The sequence below is a fragment of the Nerophis ophidion genome, linkage group LG19 (assembly GCF_033978795.1).
Source record: "Nerophis ophidion isolate RoL-2023_Sa linkage group LG19, RoL_Noph_v1.0, whole genome shotgun sequence".
NCBI classification, from domain to species: domain Eukaryota; kingdom Metazoa; phylum Chordata; class Actinopteri; order Syngnathiformes; family Syngnathidae; genus Nerophis; species Nerophis ophidion.
Window position 1 is genome coordinate 5,084,282 of NC_084629.1, and position 23,330 is coordinate 5,107,611.

The 23,330-nt window shown below is 42.7% G+C and overlaps 1 protein-coding gene across 2 annotated transcripts in view; it reads right to left on the reverse strand.

The window, feature by feature from the left end:
* Positions 1–23,330, reverse strand: part of si:ch211-39i22.1 (magnetosome-associated protein MamJ) — a 90,405-nt gene that overhangs the window by 22,660 nt on the left and 44,415 nt on the right. For both annotated transcript variants that reach the window (XM_061879031.1, XM_061879030.1), the window contains exons 7-8: positions 20,059–20,151; positions 5,983–6,009 (exon numbers count right to left, since the gene is read on the reverse strand). In XM_061879031.1, coding sequence (XP_061735015.1) covers positions 5,983–6,009; positions 20,059–20,151 — 120 coding nt within the window. The remainder of the gene's footprint in view (positions 1–5,982; positions 6,010–20,058; positions 20,152–23,330) is intronic.

Genomic DNA, 23,330 nt, shown 5'->3' on the forward strand with positions numbered 1-23,330 from the left:
GTGTGGTGACCGGCAGTTTCTCCGAGGGAAGCCACGTTTCTTGACGAGGCGCAGGCAGCCGGGCTGAGATTTTATTTTTTTTCCCCCTCTTTTCATCAGCATCCGACAGTCGGGGGCGGCAGGTGGGAGGAGGCAAGAGCGTCCGCAGGTGCAGGATGAACGATCAAAGCTATCCGCTCATGTCTACGGTAAGAGCCGACTTATTAATACCATTTTCTCACCGAAACCTGCCGGTTGACCTGTGGTAGGGAACCATGTTTGCTTGACCGCTCTGTTCCATAGTAAAGCTTCACCGTCACCTTTCGGGAATGTAAACAAGGAATCAAGGAAACACCGGCTGTGTTTGTGTTGCTAAAGGCGGCCGCAATACATCGCTTCCTACCTACATGTTTCTTCTTTGACGTCTCCATTATTAATTGAACAGATTGCAAAAGATTCAGCAACACAGATGTCCAGAATACTGTGTAATTATGCGATTAAAGCAGACGACTTATAGCTGGGATCGGAGCCGGATCATCATACCGCGACATTTTCAGCAGGATACTTTGCGCAAAATTTAAAATTGCAATTAAGTAAACTAAACCGGCCGTACTGGCATGTGTTGCGATGTTAATATTTCATCATTGATATATAAACTATCGTGGTCAGTAGTATTGGGTTTCAGTAGGCCTTTAACGTTCATACTGGAAAACTTTTGTTATTTTTTGCAAATGTTAAGCTCATTTGGAATTTGATGCCTGCAATATGTTTAAAAAAAGCTGGGAAAAGAGACTGAGAAAGTTGAGGCATGCTCATCAAACACTTATTTGGAACATCCCACATGTGAACAGGCTGACTTTTGTGTCAACTTTCTTGCAATGTGTTGCTGTTATTAAGTTCTAAGTTAATGGTTATTTGCAACAAAAAAAAATACATTTATCAGTTTGAACATTAAATATCTTGTCTTTGCAGTCTATTCAATTGAATATAGGTTGAAATGGATTTGCAAAAAAATTGTATTCTGTTTTTATTTACGAATAACACAACGTGCCAACTTCACTGGTTTTGGGTTTTGTAAATAGACAAGTAAAAGAAGAGAAAAAACAAATCCTCTTCCTGTATCCTGTTTGCATTGTGGAGTGCATGGCCGTTATATCCTGTGTGTTTAAGTCTGCTACGGCTAAAATGTACACGTCTTTCGCCTCTTTTCCTCCATCCTGTCCTTGCAGACATGCCACTTCCTTACTTTTTTTTCCCACCACCCAACTGTTTCCTTCACCTGTCACCACTTATCCACTCAGTTCCTGCTTTGTCTGGGACGCCCTGATTTTTTTAATCAATATTTTTTGTCGTTCTGGTAAGTGCACACACAACATCTTTAGACGTTGTTATGGCACCTTATCTATGATGCTTTTTTTGTAAAACAATTATTAATGTGCCAAAACGATCGACCACCAGTCTGACTATTTCCGTAAAAAAGTATGTTGTATACGCGACTAATAATAACAATCAACTCCATTATGGTATAAAAAACCAAAAACTAAATTTCTTACTATATTAGGTATCCTTATTTTGTTACACACTTAAAGGCCTACTGAAACCCACTACTAGCAACCACACAGTCTGATAGTTTATATATCAATGATGAAATATTAACATTGCAACACATGCCAATACGGCCTTTTTAGTTGATTAAATTGCAATTTTAAATTTCGCGCGAAGTATCCATTGGTATGATGACAAGTGCGCGTGACGTCTCGGATTGTAGCGCACATTTTGTTCCAGCCCGATCCCAGCTATAAGTAGTCTGCCTTAATCGCATTATTACACAGTATTCTGGACATCTGTGTTGCTGAATCTTTTGCAATTTGTTCAATTTAATAATGGAGACGTCAAAGAAGAACGATGTAGGTGGGAAGCGGCGTATTGCAGCTGCCTTTAGCAACACAAACACAGCCAGTGTTTCCTTGTTTAAAATTCCCGGAGGTGAAGCTTTACTATGGATCAGAGCGGTCAAGCGAACATGGATCCCGACCACATGTCAACCGGCAGGTTTCGGTGAGAAAATTGTGGTAATAAGTCGGCTCTTACCGTAGACATGAGTGGAGCTTGCGTCGTTCCTCGTGCACATGTCAAAGAGGCAGCTGCGGACTCTCTTGCCTTCTCCGATCGGCCGCCCACGAACGTGGAATGTGTCCACTGTCGAGGAGGGGGAAAAAAAAGCTCAGCCCGGCCCCAACGGCTGCCTTCGCTTCGCCTCGTCGGGGAACGTGGCTTCCCTCAGAGACACGGGCGGTCACCACACCCCTCGGACTTTCAGGTACGACTATATAATCTCACTAAAACACTAGTAACACAATAAGCAGATAAGGGATTTTCCTGAATTATCCTAGTAAATGTGTCTAATAACATCTGAAGAGATTATTCTAGATTGTACCTAATGTCATGACTGTTTTTATTGACTATTGAGTATTTTATTTGTTTATGGGATAAGCAGCAGAAAATGGATAGATGATACTTTTTCGTCACTTATTGTTTGTCTTTGGTACACTAATGTGTATATTTTAGGCCATTGGTTCTTTGTTTTATTTTTGCAAAAATGTATACAGTATATCTATTGTTATATTGCTATTTTTTGTATTTGGTATGAAAATTATTATGTAACAAAATGTATTAGTGTTTTTTGGTTCTTTGTTGTTGCTATTTTTGTATTATCACAATTTATTTTTGGATCATGTTGTACTGCATTTTAATCTTTTGTTCTGTGGTTGTGTAATGTTTTTTGCCTGGACCCTAGGAAGAATAGTCTCCACTGCGGTGTAGACTAATGGGGATCCTTAATAAACTAAACTAAACTGAATCGCTCCCACTGCCCTCTCGTTTTGTTTTCTCTTCTAGTCTTTCACTCTAACTTTCCTCATCCACAAATCTTTCATCCTCGCTCAAATTAATGGAGAAATCGTCGCTTTCTCGGTCCGAATCGCTCTGGCAGCTGGTGGCCATGATTGTAAACAATGTGAGGATGTGAGGAGCTCCACAACCCGTGACGTCACGAGCACATCGTCTGCTACTTCCGGTACAGGCAAGGCTTTTTTATTAGCGACCAAAAGTTGCGAACTTTATCGTCGATGTTCTCTACTAAATTATTTTAGCAAAAATATGGCAATATCGCGAAATGATCAAGTATGACAGATAGAATGGACCTGCTATCCCCGTTTAAATAAGAAAATATCATTTCACTAGGCCTTTAATGATGTGCCAAACCGATCAGCCAACAATCTGACTATTTCCGTAAAAAAAAGTATGTGATATATTCAACTAATGATAATAATCAGCTTCATTATGGTAAAAAAAAATAAAATAAAAAATTTGTTAGTATATTAAGTATCCTATCCTTATCAAGTATTATTAAGTATATGGATAGAAATGCGTTACAGCAGAAACTAGGCAGTTATTAACAAGAAATTAACAAGAAGATTTATAAATAACTACTATAATACAATATAATAACATATAATATATATAATATAATATAACCTACTCAGTGACCTAGTGGTTAGAGCGTCCGCCCTGAGATTGGTAGGTTGTGAGTTCAAACCCGGGCCGAGTCATACCAAAGACTATAAAAATGGGACCCATTACCTCCCTGCTTGGCACTCAGCATCAAGGGTTGGAATTGGGGGTTAAATCACCAAAATGATTCCTGGGCGCAGCCACCGCTGCTGCTCACTGCTCCCCTCACCTCCCAGGGGGGAGATCAAGGGTCAAATGGAGAGAATAATTTCACCACACCTGCTGTGTGTGTGTGACAATCATTGGTACTTTAACTATAACTACCGTCAGTGTGTCAACATTGTCGCAGTCGATTCATAAATCGGTAGTGTCAATATTAAGGGTAGAATCAGTATTTGGTCAACCATTCAAAGCTCTCACTGATGGAAGGAGGTTTTGGCTCAAAATCTTACGATACATGGCCCCTATTCATTCTTTCCTTAACACGGATCAATCGTCCTGTCCCCTTAGCAGAAAAACAGCCCCAAAGCATGATGTTTCCACCCCCATGCTTCACAGTAGGTGTGGTGTTCTTGGGATGCAACTCAGTATTCTTCTTCCACCAAACACGACGAGTTGAGTTTATACCAAAAAGTCCTATTTTGGTTTCATCTGACCACATGACATTCTCCCAATCCTCTGCTGTATCATCCATGTATCCATTTTGGTATAAACTCAACTCGTCGTGTTTGGAGGAAGAAGAATACTGAGTTGCATCCCAGGAACACCACACCTACTGTGAAGCATGGGGGTGGAAACATCTTTGGGGCTGTTTTTCTGCTAAGGGGACAGGACGATTGATCTGTGTTAAGGAAAGAATGAATGGGGCCATGTATCGTGAGATTTTGAGCCAAAACCTCCTTCCATCAGTTGACCAAATACTTATTTTCCACCATAACTTACAAATAAATTCTTTAAAATTCCTACAATGTGAATTCCTGGATTTTTTTTTCACATTCTGTCTCTCACAGTTGAAGTGTACCTATGATGAAAATTACAGACCTCTGTCATCATTTTAAGTGGTAGAACTTGCACAATCGGTGGCTGACTAAATACTTTTTTGCCCCACTGTATATCGGTATTGGTTGATATCGGAATCAGTAATTAAGAGTTGGACAATATCGGAATATCGGCAAAAACGCCATTATTGAACCTCTCTAGTTACAGCCTTATTCCAAAATTCAATAAATAAATTTTTGTCCTCAAAATTCAACACACAATACCCCATAATGACAATGGGAAAAGGTTGTTTTTAGACATTTTTGGAAATGCATTAAAAAATACAAAAATCCATCCATCCATCATCTTCCGCTTATCCGAGGTCGGGTTGCGGGGGCAACAGCCTAAGCAGGGAAACCCAGACTTCCCACTCCCCAGCCACTTCGTCTAGCTCTTCCCGGGGGATCCCGAGGCGTTCCCAGGCCAGCCGGGAGACATAGTCTTCCCAACGTGTCCTGGGTCTTCCCCGTGGCCTCCTACCAGTTGGACGTGCCCTAAACACTTCCCTAGGGAGGCGTTCGGGTGGCATCCTGACCAGATGCCCGAACCACCTCATCTGGCTCCTCTCCATGTGGAGGAGCAGCGGCTTTACTTTGAGTTCCTCCCGGATGGCAGAGCTTCACACCCTATCTCTAAGGGAGAGCCCCGCCACACGGCGGAGGAAACTCATTTCGGCCGCTTGTACCCGTGATCTTATCCTTTCGGTCATGACCCAAAGCTCATGACCATAGGTGAGGATGGGAACGTAGATCGACCGGTAAATTGAGAGCTTTGCCTTCCGGCTCAGCTCCTTCTTCACCACAACGGATCGGTACAACGTCCGCATTACTGAAGACGCCGCACCGATCCGCCTGTCGATCTCACGATCCACTCTTCCCTCACTCGTGAACAAGACTCCTAGGTACTTGAACTCCTCCACTTGGGGCAGGGTCTCCTCCCCAACCCGGAGATGGCACTCCACCCTTTTCCGGGCGAGAACCATGGACTCGGACTTGGAGGTGCTGATTCTCATTCCGGTCGCTTCACACTCGGCTGCGAACCGATCCAGTGAGAGCTGAAGATCCCGGTCAGATGAAGCCATCAGGACCACATCATCTGCAAAAAGCAGAGACCTAATCCTGCGGTCACCAAACCGGAACCCCTCAACGCCTTGACTGCGCCTAGAAATTCTGTCCATAAAAGTTATGAACAGAATCGGTGACAAAGGACAGCCTTGGCGGAGTCCAACCCTCACTGGAAACGTGGCCGACTTACTGCCGGCAATGCGGACCAAGCTCTGGCACTGATCATACAGGAAGCGGACCAAACAAAAATCCTGTGTACAAAAATGTTATTTATACATTTTTGGAAAAAACACTGTAACATAACAAAATGTGGAAAAAGTGAAGCGCTGTGAATACTTTACGACATACTTTACGACATTGCGAGGTGATATAATGGGGATTTGCTCACCTTCTCCGGTGGCTTCAGCAACGTGTGCTATGGAAGGAGAAAAGGCGAGATATTAAAGAAGGTTGGACAAACAGTAAATCTCAAAGTTCAAGTTTATTTGATCTAAAGGCAAAGGCTCTTGCGAGCTGCCTCCCTGTGCATACATGTGTCATCATGACTCCCTTGTACCTGCTTCAACATGCCGCACAAAACCACTAATGACAGAGTTCACAGGAGGGGAGCCTTTCACTGCATTATAATCTTTATACTCACCTACCTGACTCAGATTTCAGGTGGAGAATAAAAAAGCAAAAAAAAAGAAAAGCTATCTTGTTCCTATGTTGTTGTTCTTATTTTTCCAGCGTGGGAATGAAATACTGTGTGTGGGAAGCTAGTTAAAGAAAGCAAAAATAACAATCACTCTGCTTACACGCTACACAATTTATCTATTCAGATTTAGGTTCAGTTTTGAAACCTATTTTCAACCATCTTTTCAACCTTGAGTAGAAAAAAGTGTTTTTCCGTTGCAAACTCATAATTTAGTCCACGAATTTCTGCCGTATTTTAATCCATCCATCAATTTTTTTTACCGCGGGGGGCGCTGGTGCCTATCTCAGCTACAATCGGGCGGAAGGCGGTGTTCACCCCGGACAAGTCGCCACCACAATATTCATGAAAAAAAAAAAACTCTTCGTAATGGCGACAGCAGCTCGGCTGTAATTCAAATCAAAATCATTTCAGCATGTATGTGCATGATAAATATTTTCAATAGTGTCGATAAAAGTGCAAAACCCAAAACAAGTGAAGTTGTTACGTTGTGTAAATGGTAAATAAAAACAACCTACATTCAATTAAATAGACTGCAAAGACAAGATATTTAATGCTCCAAATGGAAAACTTTGTTATGTTTTGCAAATATTAGCTCATTTGGAATTTGATGCCTGCAAAATGTTTTTAAAAAGCTGGCAATAGTGGCAAAAAAAGACTGAGAAAGATGAGGAATGCTCATCAAACGCTTATTTGGATCATCCCACAGGTGAACAGGCTAATTGGGAACAGGTGGGTGCCATGATTGGGTAGAAAAGAAGCTTCCAGTCATTCACAAACAAGGATGGGGCGAAGGGTCACCACTTTGTGAACAAATGCGTGAGCAAATTGTCGAACAGTTTAAGGAGAACATTTCTCAATGAGCTCTTGCAAGGAATTTAGGGATTTCACCATCTAAGGTCTGTAATATCATCAAAAGTTTCAGAGAATCTGGAGAAATCACTGCACGTAACATTGAATGCCCGTGACCATGGATCCCTGCATCAAAAACCGACATCAGTGTGTAAAGGATATCACCACATAGACTCAGGAAAAATTCAGAAAACCACTGTCAGTAACTACAATTTGTCGCTACATCTGTAAGTGCAAGTTAAAACTCTATTATGCAAAACCAAAGCCATTTATCAACAACACCCATAGTCAACGCCGGCTTTGCTAGGCCCGACCTCATCTAAAATGAACTGATGCAAAGTATAAAATGTGTTCTGTGGTCTGACAAGTCCACATTTCAAATTATTTTTGGAAACTGCGGACGTCGTGTCCGCCGAAACAAAGAGGAAAAGAGCTATCCGCATTGTTTTAGGCACAAAGTTGAAAAGCCAGCGTCTGTGATGGTATGGGGGTGCATTAGTGCCCAAGGCATGGGTAACTTACACATCTGTGAAGGCACCATTAATGCTGAAAGGTACATACATGTTTTGGAGCAACATATGTTGCCTTCCAGGGTTTCACGGTGGTAGAGGGGTTAGTGCATCTGCCTCACAATATGAAGGTCCTGAGTAGTCCTGGGTTCAATCCCGGGCTCAGGATCTTTCTGTGTGGAGTTTGCATGTCCTCCCCGTGAATGCGTGGGTTCCCTCCGGGTACTCCGGCTTCCTCCCACCTCCAAAGACATGTTGATTGGCAACACTAAATTAGCCCTAGTGTGTGAATGTGAGTGCGAATGTTGTCTGTCTATCTGTGTTGGCCCTGCGATGAGGTGGCGACTTGTCCAGGGTGTACGCCGCCTTCCGCCCGATTGTAGCTGAGATAGGCACCAGCGCCCCCCGCGACCCCAAAGGGAATAAGCGGTTGTAAATGGATGGATGGATGTTGCCTTCCAAGCAATGTCATCATGGACGCCCCTGCTTATTTTGGCAAGACAATGTCAAGCCACGTGTTACAACAGCGTGGCTTCATAGTAAAAGAGTGCGGGTACTAGACTGGCCTGCCAGTAGTCCACACCCATCTCTTGTTGAAAATGTGTGGCACATATTGAAGCGTAAAATACAACAACCCCGGACTGTTGAACAACTTAAGCTGTACATCAAGCAAGGATGGGAAAGAATTCCACCTGAAAAGCGTCAAAAATTGGTCTCCTCAGTTTCCAAACGTTTACTGAGTGTTATTAAAAGGAAAGGCCATGTAACACAGTGGTAAAAATGCCCCCGTGCCAACTTTTTTGCAATGTGTTGCAGCCATGAAATTGTAAGTTAATTCGATTATTTGCACACAAAAAAAATGTTTCTCAGTTCGAACATACAAGATATTTTCTTTTCAACTTATATTTAATTAAATAAACTGCAAAGGATTTGCAAATCATTATTCTGTGTAATTCTGTTTTTATTTACAAACTACACAACGTGCCAACTTCACTAGCCTGCCTGGCTGTACAAAAAGTGGCAACTTGTTTTTGTCTGACAGTTAAAGGGGAACATTATCAGCAGACCTATGTAATTGTCAATATATACCTTGATGGTGCAGAAAATAGGTCTGGTGATAATGTTCCCCTTTAAATGGGAACATTATCAGCAGACCTATGTAAGCGTCAATATATACCTTGATGGTGCAGAAAAAAGACCATCTATTTTTTTAACCGATTTCCGAACTCTAAATGGGTAAATTTTGGCGAATTAAACGCCTTTCTGTTTATCGCGCTGGAGGCGATGACGTCAGAATGTGATGTCGCCGAGGTAACACACCCACCATTTTCATTTTCAACACATCACAAACACCGGGTTTCAGCTCTGTTATTTTCCGTTTTTTTGACAATTTTTTGGAACCTTGGAGACATCATGCCTCGTCGGTGTGTTGTCGGAGGGTGTAACAACACTAACAGGGAGGGATTCAAGTTGCACCACTGGCCCGAAGATGCGAAAAAGTGTCTGCCGCCAGACCCCCATTGAATGTACCAAAGTGTCTCCACATTTGACCGGCGATGCTAAAGCAGACATGGCACAGAGATGTATGGATAACCTGCAGATGCATTTGCAACGATAAAGTCAACGAAATCACAAAGGTGAGTTTTGTTGATGTTGACTGCCAGCTAATCGATGCTAACATGCTACGCTAATCGATGCTAACATGCTATTTACCGGCGGTGCCAAAGCAGACATGGCACAGAGATGTATGGATAACCTGCAGATGCATTTGCAACTATATTACGTTTCCTTCCACCCACATTTAATGCAAAAAAAACACTTACCAATCGACGGATTTAAGTTGCTCCAGTGTCACAAGATGCGAAAGTCCTGATCGTTTGGTCCGCACATTTTACCGGCGATGCTAACGCAGCTATTCGGCCATGCTATGGCTATGAATAGCGTCAATAGCTATTCGCTCAATAGCTTCGGTTTCTTCTTCAATACTTTCATACTTCAACCATCTGTTTCAATACATGCGTGATCTGTTGAATCGCTTAAGTCGCTGAAATCCGAGTTTGAATCCGAGCTAATGTCGCTATATCTTGCTGTGGTATTCCCATTGTTTGTTTACATTGGCAGCACTGTATGACGTCACAGGGAAATGGCCAGTGTCTTGGCAGAGAGCCGAAAATAAGGCACTTTAAAGTTTTATTTAGGGATATTCCGAGACCGGTAAAATTTAGAAAAAAACTTCAAAAAATACAACAAGCCACTGGGAACTGATTATTATTGTTTTTAACCCTTTTGAAATTGTGATAATGTTCCCCTTTAAGAATATTTCCACAAAACATTGCTTATGCACCTAATTATTCAAGATGACAACATTTTAACATTGTAACCGATTACTTCTGTTATTTTCAAAAGGCAAACAATATTTCAAACTGCTGTGAACGAATCAGACAAAGACAGTCTTTGCGATTCAATTGCTGCTGTCTTAGTGCAAGTACCATTAAGTACGATGAGATTTAAGTACCCATCCGAGTTTTCAGGTTGAAATTACGTACGTTTTATTTACAGTAAGAAGTATTTTACGAGCAAAGTGTTTATAAACATGTGTGGAAGCTATGCGGTGGGCTTATAAGGAATCATCAATCAATCAATCAATCAATGTTTACTTATATAGCCCTAAATCACTAGTGTCTCAAAGGGCTGCACAAACCACTACGACATCCTCGGTAGGCCCACATAAGGGCAAGGAAAACTCACACCCAGTGGGACGTCGGTGACAATGATGACTATGAGAACATGATACTGTGAAAGATCAATCCATAATGGATCCAACACAGTCGCGAGAGTCCAGTCCAAAGCGGATCCAACACAGCAGCGAGAGTCCAGTTCACAGCGGAGCCAGCAGGAAACCATCCCAAGAGGAGGCTGATCAGCAGTGCAGAAATGTCCCCAGCCGATACACAGGCGAGCAGTACATGGCCACCGGATCGGACCGGACTCCCTCCACAAAGGAGATCATAAAAATGAATACCGTAAATTCACTTGGGGCGGTTTAGCTCGGTTGGTAGAGTGGCCGTGCCAGCAACTTGAGGGTTGCAGGTTCGATTCCCGCCTCTGCCAACCTAGTCACTGCCGTTGTGTCCTTGGGCAAGACACTTTACCCACCTGCTCCCAGTGCCACCCACACTGGTTTAAATGGAACTTAGATATTGGGTTTCACTATGTAAAGCGCTTTGAGTCACTTGAGAAAAAACGCTATATAATTATAATTCACTTCACTTAACACAGGGGTGGTCTGCAATGTAACCCCCGTGATATTGACTCCTCAGTAATATACCCAGTTTGTCCCTCGGGTTTTAGCAATCAACAAACAATATACACTATATTGCCAAAAGTATTTGGCCACCTGCCTTGACCCACATATGAACTTGAAGTGCCATCCCATTCCTAACCCATAGGGTTCAATATGAAGTCGGTCCACCTTTTGCAGCTATTACAGCATGGGTGTCAAACTGTGGCCCGCCATGTAATTTCGTTTGGCCCTTGAGGCAGTATCACTTTAACATTAGAGCTGGCCCGCCGGTATATACCGCATTCACCGCTAATACTCATATTTCCACCCGGACAACAATAGGCACTGCCTTTATCGTTCTCTACAACCTGTCGTCACGTCCTCTTTTCCTTCATATAAACAGCGTGCCGGCCAAGTCACATAATATACGCTGCTTTCACACACACACACAAGTGAATGCAAGGCATACTTGATCAACAGACATACGGGTCACACTGAAGGGTGGCCGTATAAACAACTTTAACACTGTTACAAATATGCGCCACACTGTGAACCAACACCAAACAAGAATGACAAACACATTTCGGGAGAACATCCGCACCGTAACACAACTAGGGATGCACCGATTAATCGGTAACCGAATACATTCGGCCGAATATGGCAAAAAAAGCCACATTCGGCCTTCGGTGGAATGAGTTAAAAACAAGGCCGGATAGTGGCGTGTGACGCTATTTTTGGACGCGGTGACGCAATCAACCAACGTGCAGTGACGTTGGGATATGTTGTGTACCTGTATAAGTGTATGAGGTCACAAGCACACACTTATTGAGATTTAGTGGGGCCTCTGTTTACATTATTAGCCTGTTGTGTAGGCTACCTGTATAAGTGTATGAGGTTACAAGCACACACTTATTGAGATTTACTTAGGCCTTCTGTTTACATTATTAGCCTGTTGTGTAGGCTACCTGTATAAGTGTATGAGGTTACAAGCACACACTTATTGAGATTTACTTAGGCCTTCTGTTTACATTATTAGCCTGTTGTGTAGGCTACCTGTATAAGTGTATGAGGTTACAAGCACACACTTAAATGAGATTTACTTAAGCCTTCTGTTTACATTATTAGCATATCTACTGTGGCTAAGCAGACTTTTGCCAAAAGGACAATAATTCATTTGTTGTGGGTTTATCCACTTTAATGCACTTTATTTTTTTTTGGAATGCATGTTTTGTTTGAAGGCCTAATATAAATGAAAAACTTTGTGCTTTTTTTAAAAAGCAAAGGCTACTGGAATATTAAAAAAATGTCAATATTCAATACAAAAATACTTTTATTTGAAAAACATGTCTAAATATTTATTCTAGGCTATTTATGCAATATTAAAAAAATTATAAAAAACTGCATTCATTATTCGGTATTCGGCCTTCGGCCAAGCGTTTAAATTTTATTCGGCTTCGGCTTCGGCCACAAATTTTCATTTCGGTGCATCCCTAAACACAACATGAACACAACAGAACAAACGCCTAGACACCCTTGCAGCACTAACTCTTCCGGGACGCTACAATATACACCCCCGCTACCACCAAACCCCGCCCACCTCATTATTTCATTTTCAGGTGTATTAGCCTGTGGAAAAAGTTAATGTTGATATTTACCTCAGAAGGCTACAAATAGAAAAGAGGCATTTTTATTTATTCATTTAAATTGTATTTAAAATACTATTGATGTTTTTTAGTTTGTTTTTTGAAAGTTGATTTTGCACTATTAAGTTAAATAATCGTTGCTTGTTCCATATTCAGTCTTAAAGCAAATCAGTGTAGCAAACTGAGCAATAACTAACGTTTTATTCATGCACTTTCTCTTGCTACTTCAAGGCTTGAATGTTTGATTCATTCATTATTGTTATTTTATTTTTCAAAAATCCTCGAAAAAATTGTTGCGGAGCAGTTAAATGAACACTTAGCGTCTAACAATCTATGTGAAACCTTTCAATCCGGTTTCAGGGCAAATCACTCCACGGAGACAGCCCTCGCAAAAATGACTAATGATCTATTGCTAACGATGGATTCTGATGCGTCATCTATGTTGCTGCTCCTCGATCTTAGCACTGCTTTTGATACCGTCGATCATAATATTTTATTAGAACGTATCAAAACACGAATTGGTATGTCAGACTTAGCCCTGTCTTGGTTTAACTCTTATCTTACTGATAGGATGCAGTGTGTCTCCCATAACAATGTGACCTCGGACTACGTTAAGGTAACGTGTGGAGTTCCCCAGGGTTCGGTCCTTGGCCCTGCACTCTTCAGCATCTACATTCTGCCGCTAGGTGACATCATACGCAAATACGGTGTTGGCTTTCACTGTTATGCTGATGACACCCAACTCTACATGCCCCTAAAGCTGACCAACACGCCGGATTGGAGTCAGCTGGAGGCGTGTCTTAATGAAATTAAACAATGGAGGTCCGCTAACTTCTTGCAACTCAACGCCAAAAAAACGGAAATGCTGATTATCGGTCCTGCTAGACACCGAACTCTATTTAATAATACAACTCTAACATTTGACAATTAAACAAGGCGACACGGTAAAGAATCTGGGTATTATCTTCGACCCAACTCTCTCCTTTGAGTCACACATTAAAAGCGTTACTAAAACGGCCTTCTTTCATCTCCGTAATATCGCTAAAATTCGCTCCATTCTGTCCACTAAAGACGCTGAGATCATTATCCATGCGTTTGTTACGTCTCGTCTCGACTACTGTAACCTATTATTTTCGGGTCTCCCCATGTCTAACATTAGACGATTACAGTTGGTACAAAATGCGGCTGCTAGACTTTTGACAAGAACAAGAAAGTTTGATCACATTACGCCTGTACTGGCTCACCTGCACTGGCTTCCTGTGCACTTAAGATGTGACTTTAAGGTTTTACTACTTACGTATAAAATACTAAACGGTCTAGCTCCATCCTATCTTGCCGATTGTATTGTACCATATGTCCCGGCAAGAAATCTGCGTTCAAAGGACTCCGGCTTATTAGTGATTCCCAAAGCCCAAAAAAAGTCTGCAGGCTATAGAGCGTTTTCCGTTCGGGCTCCAGTATTCTGGAATGCCCTCCCGGTAACAGTTCGAGATGCTACCTCAGTAGAAGCATTTAAGTCTCACCTTAAAACTCATTTGTATACTCTAGCCTTTAAATAGACTCCCTTTTTAGACCAGTTGATCTGCCGTTTCTTTTCTTTTTCTTCTATGTCCCACTCTCCCTTGTGGAGGGGGTCCGGTCCGATCCGGTGGCCATGTACTGCTTGCCTGTGTATCGGCTGGGGACATCTCTACGCTGCTGATCCGCCTCCACTTGGGATGGTTTCCTGCTGGCTTCGCTGTGAACGGGACTCTCGCTGCTGTGTTGGATCCGCTTTGGGCTGGACTCTCGCGACTGCGTTGGATCCATTGTGGATTGAACTTTCACAGTATCATGTTAGACCCGCTCGACATCCATTGCTTTCCTCCTCTCCAAGGTTCTCATAGTCATCATTGTCACCGATGTCCCACTGGGTGTGAGTTTTCCTTGCCCTTATGTGGGCCTACCGAGGATGTCGTGGTGGTTTGTGCAGCCCTTTGAGACACTAGTGATTTAGGGCTATATAAGTAAACATTGATTGATTGATTGATTTTTAAATCTATTATCAGCCTGTGGAAAAAGTTTATTTGGATATTTTCCTCGGAAGGCTGCAAATAGAAAAGAGGCATTCAATTTTTATCTAAATTTTTTTTGATATACCATTGATATTTTTTCATTATTATCAATATATAAGGCTTGCTTGTTCAATATTCAATGCAAAACTTGTTTGGGTCCCTATTAAAAGGTTAATTTGTTCAATCTTGGCCCGCGGCATTGTTCAGTTTTTAAATTTTGGCCCAATCTGTATTTGAGTTTGACACCCCTGTATTACAGCTTCAACTCTTCTGGGAAGGCTGTTCACAAGGTTGCGGAGTGTGTTTATAGGGATTTTCCACCATTCTTCCAAAAGCGCATTGGTGATGTCACACACTGATATTGGTCGAGAAGGCCTGGCTCTCAGTCTACATTCTAGTTCATCCAAAAGGTGTTTTATTTGGTTAAGGTCAGGACTCTGTGCAGGCCAGTCAAGTTCATCCACCCCAGACTGTGTCATCCATGTCTGTATGGACCCTGCTTTGTGCACTGTTGCACAGTCATGTTGGAAGAGGAAGGGGGCCGCTCCAAACTGTTCCCACAAGGTTGGGAGCATGGAATTGTTCAAAATGTCTTGGTATCCTGGAGCATTTAAAGTTCCTTTAAAGGGGAACATTATCACCAAACCTATGCAAGCGTCAATATATACCTTGATGTTGCAGAAAAAAGACCATGTATTTTTTTAACTGATTTCCGAACTCTAAATGGGTGAATTTTGGCAAATTCAACGCCTTTCTGTTCATCGGTCTTTTAGCGATGACGTCACCGAGGTAACACACCCGCCATATTCATTTTGACATTACAAACACCGGGTCTCAGCTGTGTTATTTTCCGTTTTTTCGACTATTTTTTGGAACCTTGGAGACATCGTGCCTCATCGATGTGTTGTCGGAGGGTGTAACAACACTAACAGGGAGGGATTCAAGTTGCACCACTGGCAAGAAATCTGCTGCCAGACCCCCATTGAATGTACCAAAGTGTCTTCACATTTGACCGGCGATGCTAAGACAGACATGACACAGAGATGTATGGATAACCTGCAGATGCATTTGCAACCGTTAAGTCAACGAAATCACAAAGGTGAGTGTTGTTGATGTTGTTGACTTATGTGCTAATCAGACGTATTTGGTCGCAGCATGACTGCTAACTAATCGATGCTAACATGCTACGCTAATCGATGCTAACATGCTACGCTAATCGATGCTAACATGCTATTTACGCTAGCTGTATGTACATTTGAAACTAGATACCCACATTTAATGCGAAACAAACACTTACCAATCGACAGATTTAAGTTGCTCCAGTGTCACAAGATGCGAAAGTCCTGATCGTTTGGTCCACACATTTTACCGGCGATGCTAATAAGGCAGCCATGCTATGGGACACTTCATTAGGTACACCCACGCTATGGCCGAATAGCGTCAATAGCTATTCGCTCAATAGCTTCAATTCCTTCTTCAATTTCGTTTTCGCTATCTGCCTCCATACTCCGACCATCTGTTTCAATACATGCGTAATCTGTTAAATCGCTTAAGCCGCTGAAATCCGAGTCTGAATCCGAGCTAATGTCGCTATATCTTGCTGTGGTAACCTCCATGTTGTTTGTATTGGCAGCACTGTGTGACGTCACAGGGAAATGGATAGTGGTTTCGAAGATAGCGAAAATAAGGCACTTTAAAGCTTTATTTAGGGATATACCAGTAACATTTTTTTTAAAACTTCAAAAAATATAACAAGCCACTGGGAACTGATTTTTATTGTTTTTAACCCTTTTGAAATTGTGATAATGTTCCCCTTTAAAGGCCTACTGAAATTAGATGTTCTTATTTAAACGGGGATAGCAGGTCCATTCTATGTGTCATACTTGATCATTTCGCGATATTGCCATATTTTTGCTGAAAGGATTTAGTAGAGAACATCCACGATAAAGTTCGCAATTTTAAAAGCGCTGCCTCTACCGGAAGTCGCAGACGATGACGTCACATGTTTGATGGCTCCTCACATCTTCACATTGTTTATAATGGGAGCCTCCAACAAAAAGTGCTATTCGGACCGAGAAAACGACAATTTCCCCATTAATTTGAGCGAGGATGAAAGATTCGTGTTTGAGGATATTGATAGCGACGGACTAGAAAAAAAAAAATTGCAATTGAGACGGGCTTCACGGTGGCAGAGGGGTTAGTGCGTCTGCCTCACAATACGAAGGTCCTGCAGTCCTGGGTTCAAATCCAGGCTCGGGATCTTTCTGTGTGGAGTTTGCATGTTCTCCCCGTGAATGCGTGGGTTCCCTCCGGGTACTCCGGCTTCCTCCCACTTCCAAAGACATGCACCTGGGGATAGGTTGATTGGCAACACTAAAATTGGCCCTAGTGTGTGAATGTTGTCTGTCTATCTGTGTTGGCCCTGCAATGAGGTGGCGACTTGTCCAGGGTGTACCCCGCCTTCCGCCCGATTGTAGCTGAGATAGGCGCCAGCGCCCCCCGCGACCCCAAAAGGGAATAAGCGGTAGAAAATGGATGGATGGATGCAATTGAGACGGATTCTGATGTTTTTAGACACATTTAGTAGGATAAATCTGGGAAATTCCTTATCTTTTTGTATTGTGTTGCTAGTGTTTTAGTGAGTTAAATAGTACCTGATAGTCGGAAGGGTGTCTCCACGGGTGTGTCTCAGGGGAGTCGAAGGCAGCTATGGACGGCACAAACTCAGCTTTTCTCCGGTAAGAACTGACTTTTTAACCACAATTTTCTCACCGAAACCTGCTGGTTGACCGCGCTCTGATCCATAGTAAAGTTTCACCTCCGGGAATTTTAAACAAGGAATCACCATGTGTTTGTGTGGCTAAAGGCTAAAGCTTCCCAACTCCATCTTGCTACTTTGACTTCTCCAATATTAATTGAACAAATTGCAAAAGATTCAGCAACACAGATGTCCAAAAAACTGTATTATTATGCCGTTAAAGCAGACTACTTTTAGCTGTGTGTGTGCGTATCGCTCATACTTCCTAAAAACCCGTGACGTCTTGAGTACACGTCATCATTACACAAGGTTTTCAATACGAAACTCCCGGGAAATTTAAAATTGTAATTTAGTAAACTAAAAAGGCCGTATTGGCATGTGTTGCAATGTTAATATTTCATCATTGACATATTAACTATCAGACTGCGTGGTGGGTAGTAGTGGCTTTCAGTAGACCTTTAACTGGAAGTAAGGGGCCGAGCCAAACTCCTGAAAAACAACCCCACACCATAATTCCTCCTCCACCAAATTTCACACTCAGCACAATGCAGTCCGAAATGAACCATTCTCCTGGCAACCTCCAAACCCAGACTGGTCCATCAGATTGCCAGATGGAAAAGCTTGATTCATCACTCCAGAGAACGTGTCTCCATTGCTCTAGTGCAGGGGTAGGGAACCTATGGCTTGCGAGCCAGATGTGGTTCTTTTGATGACTGCATCTGGCTCTCGGATAAATCTGAGCTGACATTGCTTAACATGATAAGTAATGAATAATTCCACTTGTAAAAAGGTGTTAAAAATAATGTTCAAAACATAAAACATTCTCATGCATTTTTAGTCCATCCATCCGTTTACTACCACACCTGTTCAAGAAGTTGCGTTAAGAAGTTATTTATTAATTATTGGTTAGTGTGGGGCTTGTCCTCCTGGGGGTTCTTCAGACCACCAAGCACCGACATGAGAGCCCGTTTCAGGGTTAAACTATTGTTTTATTTTTCAATAAGTCTCACAGTTGCTTTCCAGAAATTGTATTTTTCTCTTTCGTTCTCGCTCGCGCTCTGGCTCCAGCCCCAACCCCGTCTCTCCTCCTGGCTGCTGCTTATAACAGAGCGACAGGTGATTTGATAAACAAGGCTCAGGTGGATCATCTACGCAGCTCTCGCTGATTTCGAAGCCGGTCCTGGCACACCCCAGTTCGCTGCAGGCCGGCGGGCCACGCCCCCTCCATAGTTAGCTTCAGAATAACAATGTTATTAGAAAGAATAAGAGACCTATTAAACTCTAGAAATGTTGGTCTTACTTAAAAATGCACGCGTTTAGTTGTGTTCAGTGTTAAAAAAATATATGATATGGCTCTTACGGAAATACATTTTAAAATATTTGGCTTTTTGGCTCTCTCAGCCAAAAAGGTTCCCGACCCCTGCTCTAGAGTCCAGTGGCGACGTGCTTTACACCAGTGGTCCCCAACCACCGGGCCGTGGCCCGATTGGTACCGGGCCGCAGAATAATTTTTTATTCATTTTTATAAAAAAAAAAATATATATATATATATATATATATATATATATTTTTGTTTTTGTTTTTGTTTGTTTGTTTTTTTTTTTTTTTTCTATTAGATCAACATAAAAAACACAATATACACTTACAATTAGTGCACTAACCACAAAAACTTCCCTTTTTCATGACAAAAAAAAAAAAATAAAATAAAAAAAAAAAAAATATATATATATATATATATATATATATATATATATATATATATATATATAGGGACGGCGTGGCGCAGTGGGAGAGTGGCCGTGCGCAACCCGAGGGTCACTGGTTCAAATCCCACCTCGAACCAACTTCGTCACGTCCGTTGTGTCCTGAGCAAGACACTTCACCCTTGCTCCTGATGGGTGCTGGTTGGCGCCTTGCATGGCAGCTCCCTCCTTCAGTGTGTGGATGTGTGTGTGAATGGGTAAATGTGGAAGTAGTGTCAAAGCGCTTTGAGTACCTTGAAGGTAGAAAAGCGCTATACAAGTACAACCCATTTATCATTTATTTATTTATATATATATTTGTCCCGGGCCGCGGGACAAATTATTAAGCGTTGACCGGTCCGCGGATACAAAAAGGTTGGGGACCACTGCTTTACACCACTGCATCCCACACTTTGCATTGGACTTGGTGATGTATGGCTTGGATTCAGCTGCCCAGCCATGGAAACCCATTCCATGAATCTCTCTGCGTTGTGTACGTGGGCTAATTGGAAAGTCACATGAAGTTTGGAGCTCTGTAGCAACTGACTGTGCAGAAAGTCGGCGACCTCTTTGCACTATGCGCTTCAGCATCCGCCGACCCCTCTCTGTCAGTTTACGTGGCCTACCACTTGGGGGCTGAGTTGCTGTTGTTCCCAAAACTCTTCCATTTTCTTATAATAAAGCAGACAGTTGAATTTGGAATATTTAGCACAGGTGGCATCCTATGACAGTTCCACGCTGGAAATCACTGAAAGCGACCCATTCTTTCACAAATGTTTGTCGACACAGTCTCCATGCCGACGTGCTTGATTCTATACACCCGATTCTGATCATTTGGATGTCTGGTCAAATACTTTTGGCAATATAGTGTATAGTTTCACATATGTTGAATGAGAAGGGTGTTTATCCCAACATTCTAGCTCACTGACCTCCTGATCCAGCACTGTGGCTCCGCCCTGATTGCGGTGGCGTGTCTTGTGCGGCGCCTGCTGACAGCGTATCCTCCAAGTCAAATCCTCCATCTGACAAAACACAAACCAAAGGGGTGAGAAAAAAAAACATTCACCCTCCCAATATGGTGTCTCATCGCCCCAGTAACTCCCCATCTTGGTGTCATTCCCCTCACGGCTAAGAGTAAATACCTCGCGAGGCTGTTGTCAATAAAACGGCTGACACAATAGCAGCACAGGGCGTCGACAGTGATCGTGTGAACTGGTGATGACATAGATTTTCAGATATTATCTGACAGCAGCGATACATTATAGCGAGCTCTGTGCTCTTGGGGAAAACCCTGAAAGATTTATACAATGTAAGCAGCGTTGGGCGAAGGAAGGTCAAGGACGGATCAGTTCAGTATTTATGGTTTATAATATACTCATTTCTGTTTTGTACAATACATTTTAAATGTAAATCAAACCTGTATGTAAAACATATTTCTTTCTAGATACGAGCGTGAAGCTGGAGAACATCCAGTTAAGGTCCATCATCAGCATTCTTGTTGCCAGTGTAACATTATATACAAACCCCGTTTCCATATGAGTTGGGAAATTGTGTTAGATGTAAATATAAACGGAATACAATGATTTGCAAATCCTTTTCAACCCATATTCAATGGAATGCACTATTTGATGTTCTAACTCATAAACTGTATTTTATTTTTGCAAATTATAATTAACTTAGAATTTCATGGCTGCAACACGTGCCAAAGTAGTTGGGAAAGGGCATGTTCACCACTGTGTTACATCACCTTTTCTTTTACAACACTCAATAAACCATTGGGAACTGAGGAAACTAATTGTTGAAGCTTTGAATGTGGAATTATTTCCCACTAAAATGTTATTAACACAATAAGCAGATAAGGGATTTTCCAGAATTATCCTAGTAAATGTGTCTAATTACATCTGAAACGCTCCCACTGCCGTCGCCTGGAGCCGTTGCCTTTTTTTTTTTTTTTTTAGTGCTTCATTCTAACTTTCCTCATCCACAAATCTTTCATCCTCGCTCAAATTAATGGGGAAATCGTCGCTTTCTCGGTCCGAATAGCTCTTGCTGCTGGAGGCTATGATTATAAACAATGTGAGGATCTGGGGAGACCTACAACCCGTGACGTCACGCACACATCGTCTGCTACTTCCGATACAGGCAAAAAGTTGCGAACTTTATCGTCGATGTTCTCTACTAAATCCTTTCAGCAAAAATATGGTAATATCACGAAATGATCAAGTATGACACATAGAATGGACCTGCTATCCCCGTTTGAATAAGAAAATCAAATTTCAGTAGGCCTTTAAAAATGTTAATTTATGGATATTAATCATCTAATGCTGTTACTATATTACAGAAATGTTAATCCATCCATCCATCCATCTTCTTCCGCTTATCCGAGGTCGGGTCGCGGGGGCAACAGCCTAAGCAGGGAAACCCAGACTTCCCTCTCCCCAGCCACTTCGTCTAGCTCTTCCCGGGGGATCCCGAGGCGTTCCCAGGCCAGCCGGGAGACATAGTCTTCCCAACGTGTCCTGGGTCTTCCCCGTGGCCTCCTACCGGTTGGACCTGCCCTAAACACCTCCCTAGGGAGGCGTTCGGGTGGCATCCTGACCAGATGCCCGAACTACCTCATCTGGCTCCTCTCGATGTGGAGGATCAGCGGCTTTACTTTGAGTTGCTCCCGGATGGCAGGGCTTCTCACCCTATCTCTAAGGGAGAGCCCCAAAGTCATTTGGGCCGCTTGTACCCGTGATCTTATCCTTTCGGTCATAACCCAAAGCTCATGACCATAGGTGAGGGTGGGAACGTAGATCGACCGGTAAATTGAGAGCTTCGCCTTCCGGCTCAGCTCCTTCTTCACCACAACGGATCGGTACAACGTCCGCATTACTGAAGACGCCGCACCGATCCGCCTGTCGATCTCACGATCCACTCTTCCCTCACTCGTGAACAAGACTCCTAGGTACTTGAACTCCTCCACTTGGGGCAGGGTCTCCTCCCCAACCCGGAGATGACACTCCACCCTTTTCCGGGCGAGAACCATGGACTCGGACTTGGAGGTGCTGATTCTCATTCCGGTCGCTTCACACTCGGCTGCGAACCGATCCAGCGAGAGCTGAAGATCCCGGTCAGATGAAGCCATCAGGACTACATCATCTGCAAAAAGCAGAGACCTAATCCTGCGGTCACCAAACCGGAACCCCTCAACGCCTTGACTGCGCCTAGAAATTCTGTCCATAAAAGTTATGAACAGAATCGGTGACAAAGGACAGCCTTGGTGGAGTCCAACCCTCACTGGAAATGTGTCCGACTTACTGCCGGCAATGCGGACCAAGCTCTGACACTGATCATACACGGAGCGGACCGCCACAATCAGACAGTCCGATACCCCATACTCTCTGAGCACTCCCCACAGGACTTCCCGGGGGACACGGTCGAATGCCTTCTCCAAGTCCACAAAGCACATGTAGACTGGTTGGGCAAACTCCCATTTACCCTCAAGAACCCTGCCGAGAGTATAGAGCTGGTCCACAGTTCCACGACCAGGACGAAAACCACACTGTTCCTCCTGAATCCGAGGTTCGACTATCCGGCGTAGCCTCCTCTCCAGTAAACCTTACCGGGAAGGCCGAGGAGTGTGATCCCACGATAGTTGGAACACAAACTCCGGTCCCCCCCTTCTTAAAGAAATGTTAATAAAAATATATATTTCACAGGCAGAAAGTTACAGGAATGCACACTTTATCCTGTGCTTACATTTCATTGTGCAACATGAGAATGTTTTAAGGGGAGCTAAATGTTTTCTCTGAAAGGGGTACAAATTATTTCTATAGTAGAAGCCCTATCCAGACATACGATAATAGTGCACAGCTCATGGAAAACAAGATTAGTTTGGTATTTTCATTATAAATGGGCCAAATTACTTATATTAGAAAATAATTTCATGAAACTGTAATTTGAATATTATATTAAAACATTTTACTTTGTTATTAAGTCAGGTTTGGGACAGGCGTGATGCTAGTATGGCCACAGTGTGCACGTCTGCTGTTGCTCACATGTGCTCCACTGAATGCGCCGGGAGTTTTTGCGTTTGCTTAGACCAGGGTTGTCAAACGTAAGGCCCGCAAACAGGTTTTATACGACCCGTGGAATGAGTTTGCCAAGGATAAAAATGAGCCGAAATTTTTGAATGAAATAAACTGCTGTTCTAAAT